This window comes from Myxine glutinosa, chromosome 1 (genome assembly GCF_964187855.1).
Source record: "Myxine glutinosa chromosome 1, kmMyxGlut1.1, whole genome shotgun sequence".
NCBI lineage: Eukaryota > Metazoa > Chordata > Myxini > Myxiniformes > Myxinidae > Myxine > Myxine glutinosa.
This window is the reverse complement of record NC_136261.1, coordinates 187,913,618-187,930,286: the sequence shown is the minus strand read 5'-3', so window position 1 is coordinate 187,930,286 and position 16,669 is coordinate 187,913,618. Positions and strand designations below refer to the sequence as shown.

Genomic DNA, 16,669 nt, shown 5'->3' with positions numbered 1-16,669 from the left:
ATTTTCATTTTAGTTTGAGGATTTCTACGTAAATTGCAACACAATCCCAATGTACAAGCAATTGTATCTGATAAGAGCATGAGTGACAAGGTTCATGGACTGAGTGCATGAAGTACTTGCTTGATTGGTTATGCTCATAATAAAAAAACAGTTGTAAATTCTAACAGGCAGTCGTCGTATTAAAGGGCAATCTTTCGAATGCAGAGATTACTGATTTCATAGCCTCACCCATTACCTGGCACACCTTTCCCTTCTAGTTTCTCCCTACCTCATTCCATTTTCTTATTGAGCTTTGCCAGTCGGTGGCAAACAGTTTTGATACCTTCTTTGTTCTAATAATCATCATCGTGCTCTCACATTTCATTTACTTTTACTGTACCTGCCTGTTTGTGATCAGATCATTCTATATCTCTCTCTGTTTTCCTGTTTCTCGTCAAGCCTTTTGCTTCCATATCCATCTCTCTGCTCAAGCCCCACTAGCATCTCCTGGTAAGACACCTTCCTTGCTGCCAATTTGCTGTTATCTATTGTCAGATTTGTGTCTGCTGTTAGGACAAGTTTCATGAATGTTTTTTCTGGTATCTATTGTTTGTCAATGAAAGCTGTCTCACTTTTTACGCTAATTTAGAATAGGTGCATACAAATGTGACTTCCGGTATTTGCAATCCTAGGTATGTGGATTACATGGAAAAATAAAGTTTATTTTACAAAAGTCATGTACAAGATGTGAAAGTATAAATTTAGTTTGCTTGTCTTTAACTTGAATAACTTTGTACGAGTAGCAGATTTACCTGGGTTTTGTCAAAAATAACTTTCTGGTTGATTATTAATCTGGCAGATTCTTCAAACCCTCTCTAAATATTTATACTAATAGATTAAGAAAATACCATTTGTAACCTGTGGTGTGGAAAGGACACCATACAATATGCACCGATAAGACCAAGTAAAAGAAATTATTAGTTGCTCGTCTGGGCTTTTCAAAAAAAAATGAGGTGGGAGTGCATTACTATTTGTTATTTTCCAGATTTTTGATATTGTTACGTGCTCCTCCCCGACCCCCTGGTCACGGTGTACCTCCGAGCCCCGAGAGGAGTCACGGCAGAAAAATGTGTTATTATGTATGTCAAAGATCAATGGTGAAGCCACACCAATTGTTACTCACAAACAAATATTGTATTAAGATCACACAAGAATAACAGTACAACAATAATATGAATCAAAAGTACAATCAATATCCGAATGATGGTACCATCAGTTTTGTAATATATAACTCACTGTGCTCCAAGTGAGTGAAACAACAACATCCCCAATGTCTCTAATCCCCGGCTTCAAGCCAACGTCGATCCGCTCCAGCGATCAACAGATCAATGTCCAATCGAGACCAGAATCCCGTTCGGATGATAGTCACAGTCACGTGGCCAAAGCTGTGCAAAGGCGCCCTCAAGGCGACTGGGAAATCCAAAGGCGCCCTCCAGGCGACGGGGAAATCACACCCTCGGGTAGGGACGTTCCACAGCTCACAGTCTTTCCACTCAAAAGCCACGTCACACACACACATCCCAGATCGACGTCTGAATGCGGTGAAAATGGTCGAAACGAGACGAAACCGTGAGCGAAGCGCAAGTCCTGCATGAGTCAAAATGGCCGACGGCCCGGTCTCGTGGCGCAACGGCATGACGATGATTCTCTCCTGAATCGATCGCAAAACCTGACACGCAAATCGCAAAACCAAAACCTGACAAATTCATCATGGATTCATCATGACAAATTCATCATGGATTCATCATGACAAATTCATCATGGATTCATCATGACAAATTCATCATGGATTCATCATGACAAATTCATCATGGATTCATCATGACAAATTCATCATGGATTCATCATGACAAATTCATCATGGATTCATCATGACAAATTCATCATGGCTTCATCATGACAAATTCATCATGGATTCATCATGACAAATTCATCATGGATTCATCATGACAAATTCATCATGGATTCATCATGACAAATTCATCATGGATTCATCATGACAAATTCATCATGGCTTCATCATGACAAATTCATCATGGATTCATCATGACAAATTCATCATGGATTCATCATGACAAATTCATCATGGATTCATCATGACAAATTCATCATGGATTCATCATGACAAATTCATCATGAATTCATCATGACAAATTCATCATGGATTCATCATGACAAATTCATCATGGATTCATCATGACAAATTCATCATGGATTCATCATGACAAATTCATCATGGATTCATCATGACAAATTCATCATGGATTCATCATGACAAATTCATCATGGATTCATCATGACAAATTCATCATGGATTCATCATGACAAATTCATCATGGATTCATCATGACAAATTCATCATGGATTCATCATGACAAATTCATCATGGATTCATCATGACAAATTCATCATGGATTCATCATGACAAATTCATCATGGATTCATCATGACAAATTCATCATGGATTCATCATGACAAATTCATCATGGATTCATCATGACAAATTCATCATGGATTCATCATGACAAATTCATCATGGATTCATCATGACAAATTCATCATGGATTCATCATGACAAATTCATCATGGATTCATCATGACAAATTCATCAGGACAAATTCAGAAACAAGATATGGTTAAATGGCAGACGTGTCTTCCAATCCATGTTCCGATTCGCGTTCAAAATAAAACATTTAATTGACATAAGTAAATATTATTGTTATTATCATTTTGTATACAAGATCGAGGCTCGTGGAAGAGCTAACTTTAATCACAAAAAGACAAACTGACACATAAAACATAAGATAAAGGGAGTGGGAGACAAGATGGGGAGAGAGAGGGAAGCACACAAATACAACATTTGAGAGCAGGGACATCGGGAGATCTGTGGGAGGGAGAGGACTTGGGGGGAGGAGGCATGGGAAAGGGGGGGGGGGGGGAGGTGGGAGAGGTATAAAACACAAGAACACTGCTAGGACTTCCAGGAAAGAAGTCGGAATTTCAAAAAAGTGGAATTGGGGTGAAATTAGCGGGGGTAGAAAAGATCAAGGTTTTGGATTGGGGAAGATAAGAGATGTTGGTGAACAGCTGATTTAAAGACCTGGAGGGACGAGTGGGATTGAAGGGAGTGAGGGAGTTTGTTCCAGAGGAGCGAGAAAAGAGGAATGAAGGAGTGAAGGTGAGCAGAGAGCCTAGATTTTGGCAGTTTCACCAGAAGAGGGTTGCTGGCAGATCTTGTGTGACCTGTAGGAGTATTTGGGGGACAGAGCACAGACAGGGCTGGGGGGGGGGGGGGGTGGGGGGGGGCTAGGCCGGAGAAGAGTCGGTAGAAGACAGAAAGACCACCAACCTGCCTGCGGTGAGTGAGTGAAAGGCCCTCGGAGTTAGCTTCATCGTGGGAGATTCCAATGAGTCTGAAAGCTTTGGAACCCACCAAGTTGTTCCTTGATCATAAACTGATCGGAGGGACGGACGGACGGACATGAACCAATTGCTTAACCGTACTGTTTGCTTTGCATGCGCGGGGTAAAAAATGAAGGTGGCCAGGATTTGTTCAGTGTTCCTGCGATATAACCCGCCCCTTCCTTGTGACAGACACCGTGGGATCTTGTACGTCCCCACCTACTAATTCTGGCAGACGTGTCCTCCAGGTTAATGTCCTTCCTAGGGATGGTCCAAACATTGCATCTTCCTGCCATTGAAACCCAGCATGACAGTTTATGGCTGAGTCAATATTCAAACCCAACTTAGACAACTCAAAGCTCAGTGCACACACCTCTAAGCTATCCCTGCCAGCTCCTAATGAGCCTCAAATAACTATAAAGAAATTGAGCATTAGAAAAAAGCTACAGAGACAACTCACCATGATCTTACCCTAGTTTTATACTCTTAATGTCACATGAACATCCTGAACCTTAAACTCGCTTGGCTTGCTCAATATCTAGTACATTTGTAGTGTGGCTTCAAATGTGGTATCTTTAGGACGCACTCTCCTGACACGTCGAGTGCACTCCTTAACCATCCCTCCACCCCCCCCCCCCCCCCTCCCCACAGACGAGGCTTCCGCTCACACCTGCTCAATGCAATCAGTATACTGTTCAACATGTACACGAAATGACGCTATTTCCCGTTCTCTCTTCTTGCTGAAGAGTAACTTGTCAAGCGAAAATTGTACATGACATGGATATTTGCAAATAAACACATCGGATTACCACCAAACATTCTCGGGCTTCATTCCATTTTACTTTTGGTTCTTGTTACAGATTTACAGGATTAACCTTAACCATTGGTTTCGGATTCCAAATCGGATGTAGCATATCTCCCTTGACCGGAACTTTGAGCACCTGAAGGAGCATGAGCAGAGTCTCTTTTCTGCGCAAGCTGACCTTGACTAGCGACACTTGCACTCAACACCTTCAGTCTGTACATTTGTCTGACTTGGTGTTATTTGAATTCTGACTTCCTTATTGATTCACTTCGGGAACAGCCAGCTCTGCATTGATGCATGCCACACGACTTGCAGCCATACTGTCCGATTCATCAGAATGAACCGATTCACCACAACTACGTATTGTCTTGAAAATGCACAGGTGAGATATACTCGATGTGGACAAACTGGACCTTGTCATTACACAGGATATTAATTAAATAAGTGCGAGGCTCACATATTTTCACATGGAAACCACTTCAACCATTTATAGTGATTGATTTTTCAGTCTGACCTTCTGGTTTAGCTTTAAATTTCATTCTTCAATATTCATTCTTCATTCTTCATTCTTTTCTGCATCGGAGATACTTCAACCCACTTGGAAAGACTATCAGTATGAACAATTGCTGTCCCTCTAGTTAGAAAGGTCTACATGCAACCTTTTCCTTACTCCGGCAGACCATTCCCATGGCTTTGAAGGCACTGAGGGTGGCAGTTTGGTTACTGACTGACATGTGGTATACACTGATGACCCACTGTGTTCTATTTCCTTATCCAACCCGAGCCACGATAGGTACTGTAGCTATGGACCAAACTTCTTGTCATACACATTTCAATATACTGATCGTTCAATTCTTCTAACAGTCAAGACCTGAACTTATTAGGGATTACAACTCTTACTCCCCCACAATATACAACCCTTGTATAGGGTGGCCTGAAAGTCACTTTACCCTGCTAAATTTCTCACACCACCACCACGTCGTCCAGATCTAACGACTCCAGACAACGCTTTGTGGGGCTTCATCAAGGAGAAAGTGTCAACAAACCTAGAGAGGACAATTTAAGAATTAAGCTCTGCTGTCATTGCCTCTTTCGCACAGGTGACTCGACAAATACTACACAGGATGTATAAAAAGACATGGCAACAATAACTGATTAATTATTGTATTGTACTGCACAATAAAACCTGTATATTAAAAGAGTTTCAGACCGAATGCTTTACTGGGAGCGGGAGAAGGAGAAGGATAGAGAGGATAGAGGGACTTTCAGGCACCTGAATATTGACAACTAGTTTCTTCTAACAAAATAAGGACTTATCTCAACGTCTGAGAAATGTTTTGGCCAACCAATAACTGCGTAGTCTTGTACGCTTGACAAAACCAGATCCTGATGCCCTGCCAACATCATATGCTGTGATTGTCAGACGTAAATGCACTCCAGACCATGATTCCACCTCCATGCTTCACAGTTGTTGAAATGGCACTCAGGGTTGAATCTCTCACAAGATCTGTGAAGGCAACGTTCTGGGGCATCACTGCAAAGCTGAAATCTTGATTCATCGCTCCATAGAATTCTCTCAAACCAGTCTGAATCACAGTTCCCATATTCGGCCAAAAAGTGCAATCTGTCCTAAATATTTTGCTTCGATAATAGAGGCTTCATAGCACATCTTCTTAAGGCAAAACCAGTATCAGTCAACCTTCTTGTGATGGTCCTTCTGGAACAGTCTTGTTTTCAGCAGTTCTGAACTCCTCTGACAGTTTCCGCAGGCTTTTTTTTCTTTCCTGGAGAACTAGGAATTTCAGTCACCTGTCATCTTCACTTGTAGTGGCTCTAGGCCTGCCAGATCCCTTCTTCCTTGCAATAGTACCAGTTTTCTGGAAATGTAGACCTATTCTCTTTATGGTAGGCAGAGGAATGGGGATGTTCTCCTTCTTCAGGACCTGGTGGATTTCAGAATGTCTTGTCCGCATGACGAATACAAGCAATTTGATTTTTAATATCCACATCAGGATGGAACTTCTCTTTTTTTGGAGACATTTCCCAATTGAAACACAAAAAACATGACCTCCACTGTAGAAGTCATAACTTAGAGCAAAGAATGTGAAGAAGTTGTTTGACCATAATTCATATAAACGTTCTCCAGGTGGTTACACACAGGTAACTTTGACTACCTTGATAAACATAGCACTGGATAAACCAAAATATTCACGATGATCCAGCACATGATGAAAGCCATGATCTCATGGTACCTGGAGGTCCACATAAGCATCCTTTGGATAACAACCATGAAGGGAATGATTGAAACCAACAGTGATCAGGTAGTCATGCGGTATTACTGCTTTGGAGACCATGACTTGAACTACATGGCACTACATGGCACTAAACAGTCAAAAAATATGACAATAAAAATGCATTGCAGATCTTTAAAAGTACACTTCTCACAGTAAAACAATTTTTCTTTCTCCGCCGACAAAGTCGCCAGAGGCATTATGTTTTCGGGTTGTCCGTCCGTACGTCCATACGGGCTAAACCTCGTTTTTCTCAGCAACCACATATCCAATTGAGACGAAACTTTCAGGGTAGGAGTGACACCCATGCAGAATGTTTTTATGATAATTGTGATGTCATCGGTCACGTGGTATGGCAGCCATCTTGGACTAAACGCAAATAATTAAAAAATTATTTCTCGGAAACCACTGAATGGAAAAATTTGAAACTTGGCACATTGTCAAGTACTCCCAATGGGGAACAAAAGCATGATAATGATGACATCATAAGTGAAGTGGTATACCAGCCAAAAATGTTTTAATCAAATTCCTTATCGTAAAAATCTGAAATTGCATGCACATGATCTATGACCCATTTGTATTGAAATATTAAATTTATGACCTCATAGGTCACATGGTTTGGCAGCCATTTTGGATTGAAGGAAAATATTAAATAATTATATCTCTTAAACCGCTCACCCTATCTATGCGAAATTTTACAAATATCATCTAACAGCACTGTTGCATATAGTTTGAAAATGATGATGTCATAGGTCACGTGGTTTGGCAGCCATCTTGGATAGAAAAACGAACCTTATCCGATCAACACGAAACTTCACAAACGTGATCCCCAACCCATGCATATGCAGAATGATGGCATCTACCCGTTGTGGGACTATGCGGAGGCATATTGGCGACACAGTCACATTTTTCTAGTATGAATATTTTTTGTGACACAGAACAACTCTAGTTTTATCTTCCTTTTTTTATGTGTAATTGATCTATTTTGTCTTATCTGAGATATTGGCCTTTAAAGATGAAAGGTGGAAATTCAGAAATTTCGTAATTTGGGGTTTTTTTGAGAAACAAACTTCTTAAAACATGAATTTTTACACAAAAATTGCTGTAAACCACGTTGTGGGCTTTTAGATGCTGTTACATGAGGAAATTGATTTCAGCTGGAATATGTACTGTGCATCTATGGCTCCAAATATGAAAAAAAACAGCTTGGCTCTTTTTTTTTTTGCCTCGGAGTGTTTTTTTTTCATGCTGAAGGCTCCAGGCACGGACTATATAGTCCTCATCGAGGCCAGGCATTAAAGAAAAGAGCTGCATTGATAGAAAAGTGAAGAAAGAGAATAGTCTAAGAGTTTTTGAGGAAGTAAAAAATCTCTTTTTTGAAAAGGGGAAGGTCGGAAGTGTTTGGAAATACATGAGAAGGTTAAGAGTTCCAGAGTTTGGCAGTGGAGGGGAAGAAAACATCATAACGGCCCACCCTTGAGTTGCCTATGGCCACACAATAAGCATGCGATGTAGTGCTTTAGGTGAAAAATAGTCAGGGTTTAGGTGGCATTCTTGGAAAATGGTCACCAAAAAGGTGTTTAGCTGTGGATTATAGACATCAACCACATTCCTTTAGGCATTCCAGGTACACCCATAACTGAAAAACACAGTGGTGTCTTGCCACTCCTCTTGGTAGCCAAACCTTGAAACTTGACACCTTCAGTGCCTTCAGAAAGTATTCACACCCCTTGACTTTTTCACATTTTGTGTTACAGCCTGAAATTAAAATGGATTGAATTGAGATTTTTTGTAACTGATCTACACATAATGTCAAAGTGGAATTTATTTTTTAGGAATCTTAAAAATTAATTCAAAATGAAAAAGCTGAAATGTTTCGAGTCTAAGTATTCAACCCCATTTGCTATGACATTCCAAATTGAGCTCAGGTGCATCCAATTTCCTTTGATCATCCTTGAGTTGTCTACAACTTGATTGGAGTCCACCTGTGGCCGATTCAATTGATTGGACATGATTTAGAGAGAAACACACCTTTCTATATAAGGTCCCACAGTTGACAGTGCATGTCAGGGTAGAAACTCTACCGTGATGTCCAAGGAACTGTCCGATGAGATAGAATTGTGAGGAGGCATTAGATCTGGGGAATGGTATAAAACAATTTCTAGAGTGTTGAAATTCCCAAGAGAACAGTGAGCTCCAGCATGAGGAAATGGAAAGAATATGCCACTACACAGACTCTTCCCAGAGCTGGCTGTCTGACCAAACTGAGCAATCGGGGGAGAAGGGCTTTGGTAAGAGAGGTGACCAAGAACCCGATGGTCACTCTGGCTGAGCTCCAGAGTTCCTTGTCTGATATAGGAGAACCTGTCGGAGGGGCACCAGTCTCTGCAGCACTTTAAAAATCTTGGCTTTATGGGAGAATGATCAGACAGTAGCCACTCCTGAAAAAAAAGGCACATGACAGCACTCCTTGAGTTTACAACAATCCTTGAGTTGTCCGATGCACCCAAACGCACCCAAACAAGGTGCGTGAAATACTCTGAGAGCATGAGGAAAAAGATTCTGTGTTCTGAAAAGACGAAAATTGAATTATTTGGCCTGAATGCAAAGTGCTACATCTGGCAGAAACCGAGCACAGCTCATCACCCATCTAACACCATCCCTTACTGTGAAGCATGGGGGAGGCAGAATTATGCTACAGGGATGCTTTTCAGCGACAGGGACTTTGAAACTTTTTTTTTTTTTTAAATACAAGATCGAGGCTCATGTAAGACCTAACATTAATCACAAAAAAACAAACAGACACATAAAACATAATAAAGGGAGTGGGAGACAAGATGGGAAGAGAGAGGGAAGCACACAAGTACAACAGTAGAGAACAGGGACATCGGGAGATCTGTGGGAGGGAGAGGGCTTGGGAGGAAGAGGCATGGGAAGGGGAGGGGGAGGGGGTGGGAGAGGTATAAAACACATGGACACTGCTAGGACTTCCAGGAAAGAAGTCAGTATTTCAAAAAAGTGGATCTGGGGTGAATTAATGGGGTAGAAAAGATCAAGGTTTTGGATGGGGGAAGATAAGAGATGGTGGTGAACAGCTGTTTTAAAGACCTGGAGGGAGGAGAGGGATTGAAGAGAGTGAGGGAGTTTGTTCCAGAGGTGGGAGAAAAGAGGAATGAAAGCGTGAAAGTGAGCAGAGAGTCTTGATTTTAGCAGTTTCACCAGAAGAGGGTTGCTGGCAGATCTTGTGTGACCTGAAGGAATATTTGGGGGACAGAGCACAGACAGAGCTGGGGGAGCTAGGCCGGGAAAGAGTCTGTAGAAGACAGAAAGACGACCAATCTGCCTGCGGTAAGTGAGTGAAAGGCCCTCAGAGATAGCTTCATTGCCGGAGATTCCAATTATCCTGAAAGCTTTGGTTTCAACAGCGTGAAGCCGAGCTCGGTGTGAGGCAGGAGCACCGGCCCAGAGGGGGGAACAGTATTCCATTGATCTGCGGATGAAAGCTTTGTAAGTGGTGAGGAGCTCAGGTGTGCCAAGGAAGGACTTCGCACGACGAAGGATGCCCAGTCCTCTGACTGGCTTTGGAGGCCAGCTTGTAAATGTGGTTTTCCCATGAAAGATCATGGCAGATAGTGAGACCCAAAAGCTTGAGTGACAGAACTTCTCGGAGAGGATTGTTGAGAAAGTAGATGAGATGGTTTTCCAGTCGGTCTTTTCGGAGAGACATAGTGAGACAGTGCGATTTGTCAGGATTGAAAGACATGTTCCACTTGTTTGACCAGTCTGTGATTTTGTCCAGGTCTGCAGAGAGTGAGGAGGCTGCAGACTGCCGATCTGAGGGATGAGGTATGGAGCAGCAGAGACTGGAGTCATCAGCAAAGAGATAGAGAGGATTTTCCAGGGAGTCGGAGAGATTATATTGATGAAGACCAGAAAAAGGACAGGGCCCAGAACACTGCCTTGTGGAACTCCAGCCTGAACAGGTAGGGGAGATGAGAGAAATCGATTCAGAGCCACACGTTTATTTCGACCAGAGAGGAAGTCCGCCAGCCATGCATGGAGATTTCCATGGATACCATAGGAGGAGAGTTTGGTGAGCAGAGCGGGATGCCAGACCGTATTGAAGGTACGTGATATGTCGAGGGAGACAGCTCTGATTTCCTGTTTGGCATTGAGGACCTCCATCCATTGTTGAGACAGCAGAAGCAACATGTCCAGATTAGAGTGACCTGGTCTGAATTCAAAATGATGCTCCGAGATCAAGCCATTGGAGAAGAGGAAAGATTTGATATCAGAAGCGATGATTGATTCCATGACCTTGCTGATGATTGGGAGCAGGCTGATTGGTCTGTAGTTGCAAGGATCTGTTTTAGCATCTTTTTGTGCAATGCGGTAATGTTGGCTGATTTCCAAGCAGATGGGAGATGAACTTGAGCAAAAGAGAGGGTGAAGAGAACAGAGAGAGGGTGAGAAAGAGCAGCAGAGCAGGATTTTAGGACCCTTGGGCTGATGCCGTCTGGTCCAGTTGCAGAATCAGAGTCGAGGTTTGACAAAAACATTTCCACCTTGTCAGGAGAGAAGGACACAGAGTCCAGGAGCAGCTGGGTTCGACTGGGTAAGGTGGGAACAGAGCGAGATGGGTTTACACTTGGAAGGAAAGAGGGAAAAATGAATGGAGCCTATACAGGCAAATCCTTGAGGAGAACCTGCTTCACATTGCAAAAGACCTTAGACTGTGGTGAAGTTTTATGCTCCAACTGGACATGACCCCAAGAATACAGTCAAAGCAACACTTCAGTGTGAAAGTTTAGCTTCAGAACAGCAACGTGAAAGTCCTTGAGTGGCCCAACAAAAGCCCAGATTTGAATCCCATTTAGAATCTGTGGAAAGACTTGAAGATTGCTGTTCGCCGACGCTCCCCATCCAACTTGATAGAGCTTGAGCAAATCTGCAAGGAAGAATGGCAGAAATTCCCCAAATCCAGATGTGCAAAGCTGATGCAGACATACTCAGTAAGACTGAAAGCTGTAATCACTGCCAAAGATGCCTCGACGAAGTATTGACTCAGAGAGTTCAATACTTGTGTAAATTTGATATTTATGTCTTTCATTTTCAATTATTTTGTAAAAAAAAAAAAAAAAAAAAAATTTAATTGCACTTTGCCATCATCATGATCATGTGTAGATCAGTGACAAAAAATCTCAATTTAATCCATTTTAAATTCAAGCTGTAACATATCAAAATGTGAAAAAAGTCAAGGGGTGTGTTACTTTCTGAAGGCACTGTCTATGGCATGATATTTCAAATGGTTGTGAACCAGTTATGCCAAAACTAGGTGATGAGTTGGGTAGGCGACAAGAAGAAGCAGATTCGATTTTGGTTCAGGTTCGGATCCAAATCCGTACTATCTGTGGGATACAAAATGTAAACTGTACAGCCCAGCGGAGGTATGCGCTCTACCAAGTGCCGTTCTCGTTCTTAACTCTGTATATAAAATAAATATCAGTTTTCTTTTCGGCTTTTGACCGATACTATAAATATCCAAATCGTCAATGATTATGTAGTATAAATGCAACAATACATGAAACATATTGTTACTTGGAATTGGGGCAATCCATAGATAGACTGTGGTAAGTGTAACATGATCCACGTATTTTAACTCGGTTAGATTGCCCCGTAAAAGGACAGTCAGAGTAAGTCGCTTTGTTGCACGTGATGCTGAGGAGGCAGCGTATCTAATTTATTGATGGAATAGTCAGGGTAATATTGTATGCGTAAACACATCTTGTTTGTGGGCGGGGCTAGGTGAGGACGTCCCATCACAAAATCCACACAAAACGTGGCACACACTTCAAAAAGGCCGTCACGATCTGTCTGGTCAGTTTGTGCAAGCCATGGTGATGTAGTGTGCTGTAAAGCCAGGAAGAAGAAGTCTGGATTTATCTGTATTGGGGCCGCTCCATGGGTGGGTACGCCTGGAGGAGGACACTGCCAGTCGCTAGAATGGATGTGGAGGGGCCGGGAGAACAGACACACGGTAGCTTTGTGTGCCTGAAGAGAGAAAGGAGTGTGGAGAAGAATTGCGGTGGAAAGAACAGAGGGCCACGGGGGTGGTTCAGGTTGCACGTCCCGAGGTGCACGTCGTCATTGGCACTCTTCGTAGCTGGCTCACTTCATCGTTGGCTCACTTCGTCGTTGGCTCACTTAAGACTAAGTTGGCTCACTTAAGTTGGCTCACTTCGTCATTGGCTCACTTAAGTTGGCTCACTTCGTCATTGACTTCCAAAACAGGGTGCAGGGAGTCCTGCATCTACACTACGCATAGTCAAAGGAAAGTCCTCACCTGCAATTTCAATGTTTGTACAAGTGTGATCTGTGGCGCCTTGTGTGGGTTAGGTTTTATTTATTTCTTACTTCCCTGTACATAAGTTTGCACGTCCCCATTTCCCTGTCTGTGTCTTTGGATTCTCATGGTTTGTTTCGAACTGCTCGTCTTGTCCACTTTCCCCCCATATTCATTATAAATAAACCCGTTAAAACGTAAGAAAATGTGTTTGAGCCATCCGCCTCCTGTGCGTGTGCCATCAATTTCAGCTCATATGGGCACTTTGGGGAATGGTAAAAGGTAATAATAATTGAATGCAGCGCATTAGAAGACAGAAACCGTTCGGCCGTTTGCTGGGACAAAGGCTCCCGGCGCTGAGGCATATCATGTTAGTGAGCCTCAGACGTGACGATATGTATCATCGATATCGGATATACATTGTGCGAACAGCACAGTTGTGAAGCTATCGGCACTGGTGCGCCCTCCGTGACCCCGTGCAGGAGCGATGGAGTCTGAGTTTGAGAAGGGACGAATTCGTCCATTACAGGAGCAGCATATGCGTGTCCAGAAGACCACCTTCACCCGATGGATGAATGTCTTTCTTGCACAGGTATGAATCGAAAACAATGGTCCATTTGTCTACCTGCTCCTTTTATTTTTTAAATCTTTTTTCTACTTATTCTTTACGGCGACCCAGAAAACCTGCAAATCATGCCTAAAGCTCACAGATTGGCTCAGTATGTGTACTTACTGAGTATGCCGTACCTTATTGAAATGGTAAAGTAAGAATTGCAAAGGCTTTGGGAACCTGTTACAATACCAAGATTAGTCGAATTACCTCCGCCACTTAAGGTGGATGGAGGTTATATTTTCATCACTGGCTGTCTGTTTAATAGTTTGTCTCTCTGTAAGCAGGATATCTCAAAGAGCTTGGTGAAGATTCAGATCCGGATTCGGAGACAAGAAATTTAAAGTGATTCTTCATCAATGAGGGATGGCACAAAAACGATATACAACATGATATCTCAAAACGTTATGGACGGTTTCGGACGAAACTTGGTGGACAGGTTGAGTGTGTGTGACAAGGATGATTTGATTCGATGTTGGTTCAGGTCCAGATACAGATCCGGCCTATCGGGGGATACAAAACGTAAGCTGTTCAGCTCGGCAGAGGTATGCGCTCTACCGAGTGCCGTTCTACTTGTGTTATCTCTCTCTGTTATCTCTATAAGAATGTTAATATAAAGAATGTTATTATCTCCATACGTTTACTTGGCTTGTATTGAATGCACAGCTTTTGCAGTATACTTCATATAAAATAAAATAAAAATAACCACCTTTAGAGGCCATTTTTCCCCGCAAGCGGGGGTTGGCCTTTTTCGGTAACCGTGGTTGTTGTTGTTTTTCGGTCCCCTTTTTGAAGCAATGTTTTACGGCCGGATGCCCTTCCTGACGCCAGCCCTTTTTGCCGCCTTCAACGACAAACAGGGAATTACCAGTGAACTGGTACTCAATTAGCCGACCTCGGAAGGATGACAGGCTGAGTCAACCCCCCTGGCGTTAATTCAGCAATCGACCGGGATTCGAGCCCAGGATCCTAGGATCCTAAGCTGGCACCAGGCCGCTAGCCCAACAAATCCAACACCAGGTCCACCAGGCCCAACTTCATACAATACATAATTGTGTATTTTTGCAGTATTTCCCCATTTCTGTGAAGAACACTGTTCAGCCATCTCGAAAGGAAATCAACTCGGTGAATTGGGAATCCATCGTCCAAACACACCAACTTTCCTTGGATTTGCCATCTTTCAAACTCACATACTTTCCTTTTTCTTCTCTTCCATTCCTTTTCTCATTTCTAAACTAGAACGACAGTCGAGAGCATACCTACGCCAGGTGAACAGTTTACGTTTTGTATCCCAGAGTAGACCAGAAAATCACAATACATAATCACATTAAATCAAAATTATCCGTCCACAACTTTTTGACATATCCTGCTATATATCGTTTTTCGGCCCTATCTCTCAATGGTGAAGAATCACTTTAACATTAAATAATTCTCCTATCCGAAACCATATTCAGATGTTCACCAAAATCGAATCAATTCTTCCTTGTCACAAACACAACCTGTCGACCAAGTTTCGTCCAAATCCGTCCATAAAATTTTGAGGTATCCCGCTATATATCGTTCTTGTCCCTATCTCCCAATGGTGAAGAATCACTTAATGTATTAAATACATAAATTATAATAATTAAATAATTCTCATATCCGAATCCATATTCAGATCTTCATCAAAATCGAATTGAATCGTCCTTGTCGGACACCCAACTGGTCCACCAAGTTTCGTCCAAATCCGTCCATAAAATTTTGAGGTATCAGGCTATGTATCCTTTTGTCCCTTCAATGGTGAAGAATCACTTAATAATTAAATAATTCTCATATCCGAATCCATATTCAGATCTTCATCAAAATCGAATCGAATCGTCCTTGTCGGACACCCAACTGGTCCACCAAGTTTCGTCCAAATCCATCCATAACTTTTTGACATATTCTGCTATGTATCGTTTTTGGCCCGATCTCCCAATGGTGAAGAATCGCTTTAACATTAAATAATTCTCATATCCGAATCCATAATTCAAATCTTCATCAAAATCGAATCGAATCGTCCTTGTCGGACACCCAACTTGGCCACCAAGTTTCGTCCAAATCCATCCACAACTTTTTCACATATCCTGCTATATATCGTTTTTGGCCCTATCTCTCAATGGTGAAGAATCGCTTTAACATTAAATAATTCTCATATCCGAATCCATAATTCAGATCTTCATCAAAATCGAATCGAATCGTCCTTGTCGGACACCCAACTGGGCCACCAAGTTTCGTCCAAATCCATCCACAACTTTTTCACATATCCTGCTATATATCGTTTTTGGCCCTATCTCTCAATGGTGAAGAATCGCTTTAACATTAAATAATTCTCATATCCGAATCCATAATTCAGATCTTCATCAAAATCGAATCGAATCGTCCTTGTCGGACACCCAACTGGGCCACCAAGTTTCGTCCAAATCCATCCACAACTTTTTCACATATCCTGCTATATATCGTTTTTGGCCCTATCTCTCGATGGTGAAGAATCGCTTTAACATTAAATAATTCTCATATCCGAATCCATAATTCAGATCTTCATCAAAATCGAATCGAATCGTCCTTGTCGGACACCCAACTGGGCCACCAAGTTTCGTCCAAATCCATCCACAACTTTTTCACATATCCTGCTATATATCGTTTTTGGCCCGATCTCCCAATGGTGAAGAATCACTTTAAAAATTCTAGTAGACGGATCTGAATCCGGATCTTCACCAAAATCTAATCATTTCGTCGTTGTCACATACGCTACATCTCTGTCAAATGTCGTCCGAATCCGTCCACAACTTTTTGAGATATCTTGTTGACAAACGGACAGACAGACAGACAGACAGGGGTGAAAACATAACCTCTATCCACCTTTGGTGGCGGAGGTAATTAAAATCTTCCCCCCTTACAGGTAATATGGCCCTAATGGCATGGGTGGCATATGTACACCCTGAGCCAACCATGAGCTTTCAGGGATCTATTTGAACAACTTGCAAGTAAAAATGAAGTACAATAAGGTTACAATAACTGTACAATGGAATAATTGCACGGTTTATGTTGAATGGATAATGCTTCCAAGCATGCATTGGAATGCTTTGAAGATAATGAAGATTTTGTTTGCAACAACTATGGTTATTTAATAAGTACTAAACTCTAACGAGCCTTGATTC

The 16,669-nt window shown here is 42.1% G+C and overlaps 1 protein-coding gene across 4 annotated transcripts in view; it reads left to right on the top strand.

Moving 5' to 3' along the window:
* The first annotated feature begins 209 nt into the window (after positions 1–209).
* SPTBN5 (spectrin beta, non-erythrocytic 5) overlaps positions 210–16,669 on the top strand; it is a 305,552-nt gene continuing 289,092 nt past the window's right edge. For 3 of the 4 annotated variants that reach the window (XM_078781331.1, XM_078781325.1, XM_078781343.1), the window contains exon 1: positions 13,344–13,472. In XM_078781331.1, coding sequence (XP_078637457.1) covers positions 13,368–13,472 — 105 coding nt within the window. In that variant the 5' untranslated portion in view covers positions 13,344–13,367. Of the gene's footprint in view, positions 490–13,343; positions 13,473–16,669 lie in introns of those variants that run through there. The other variant, XM_078781338.1, reaches the window with a different exon arrangement.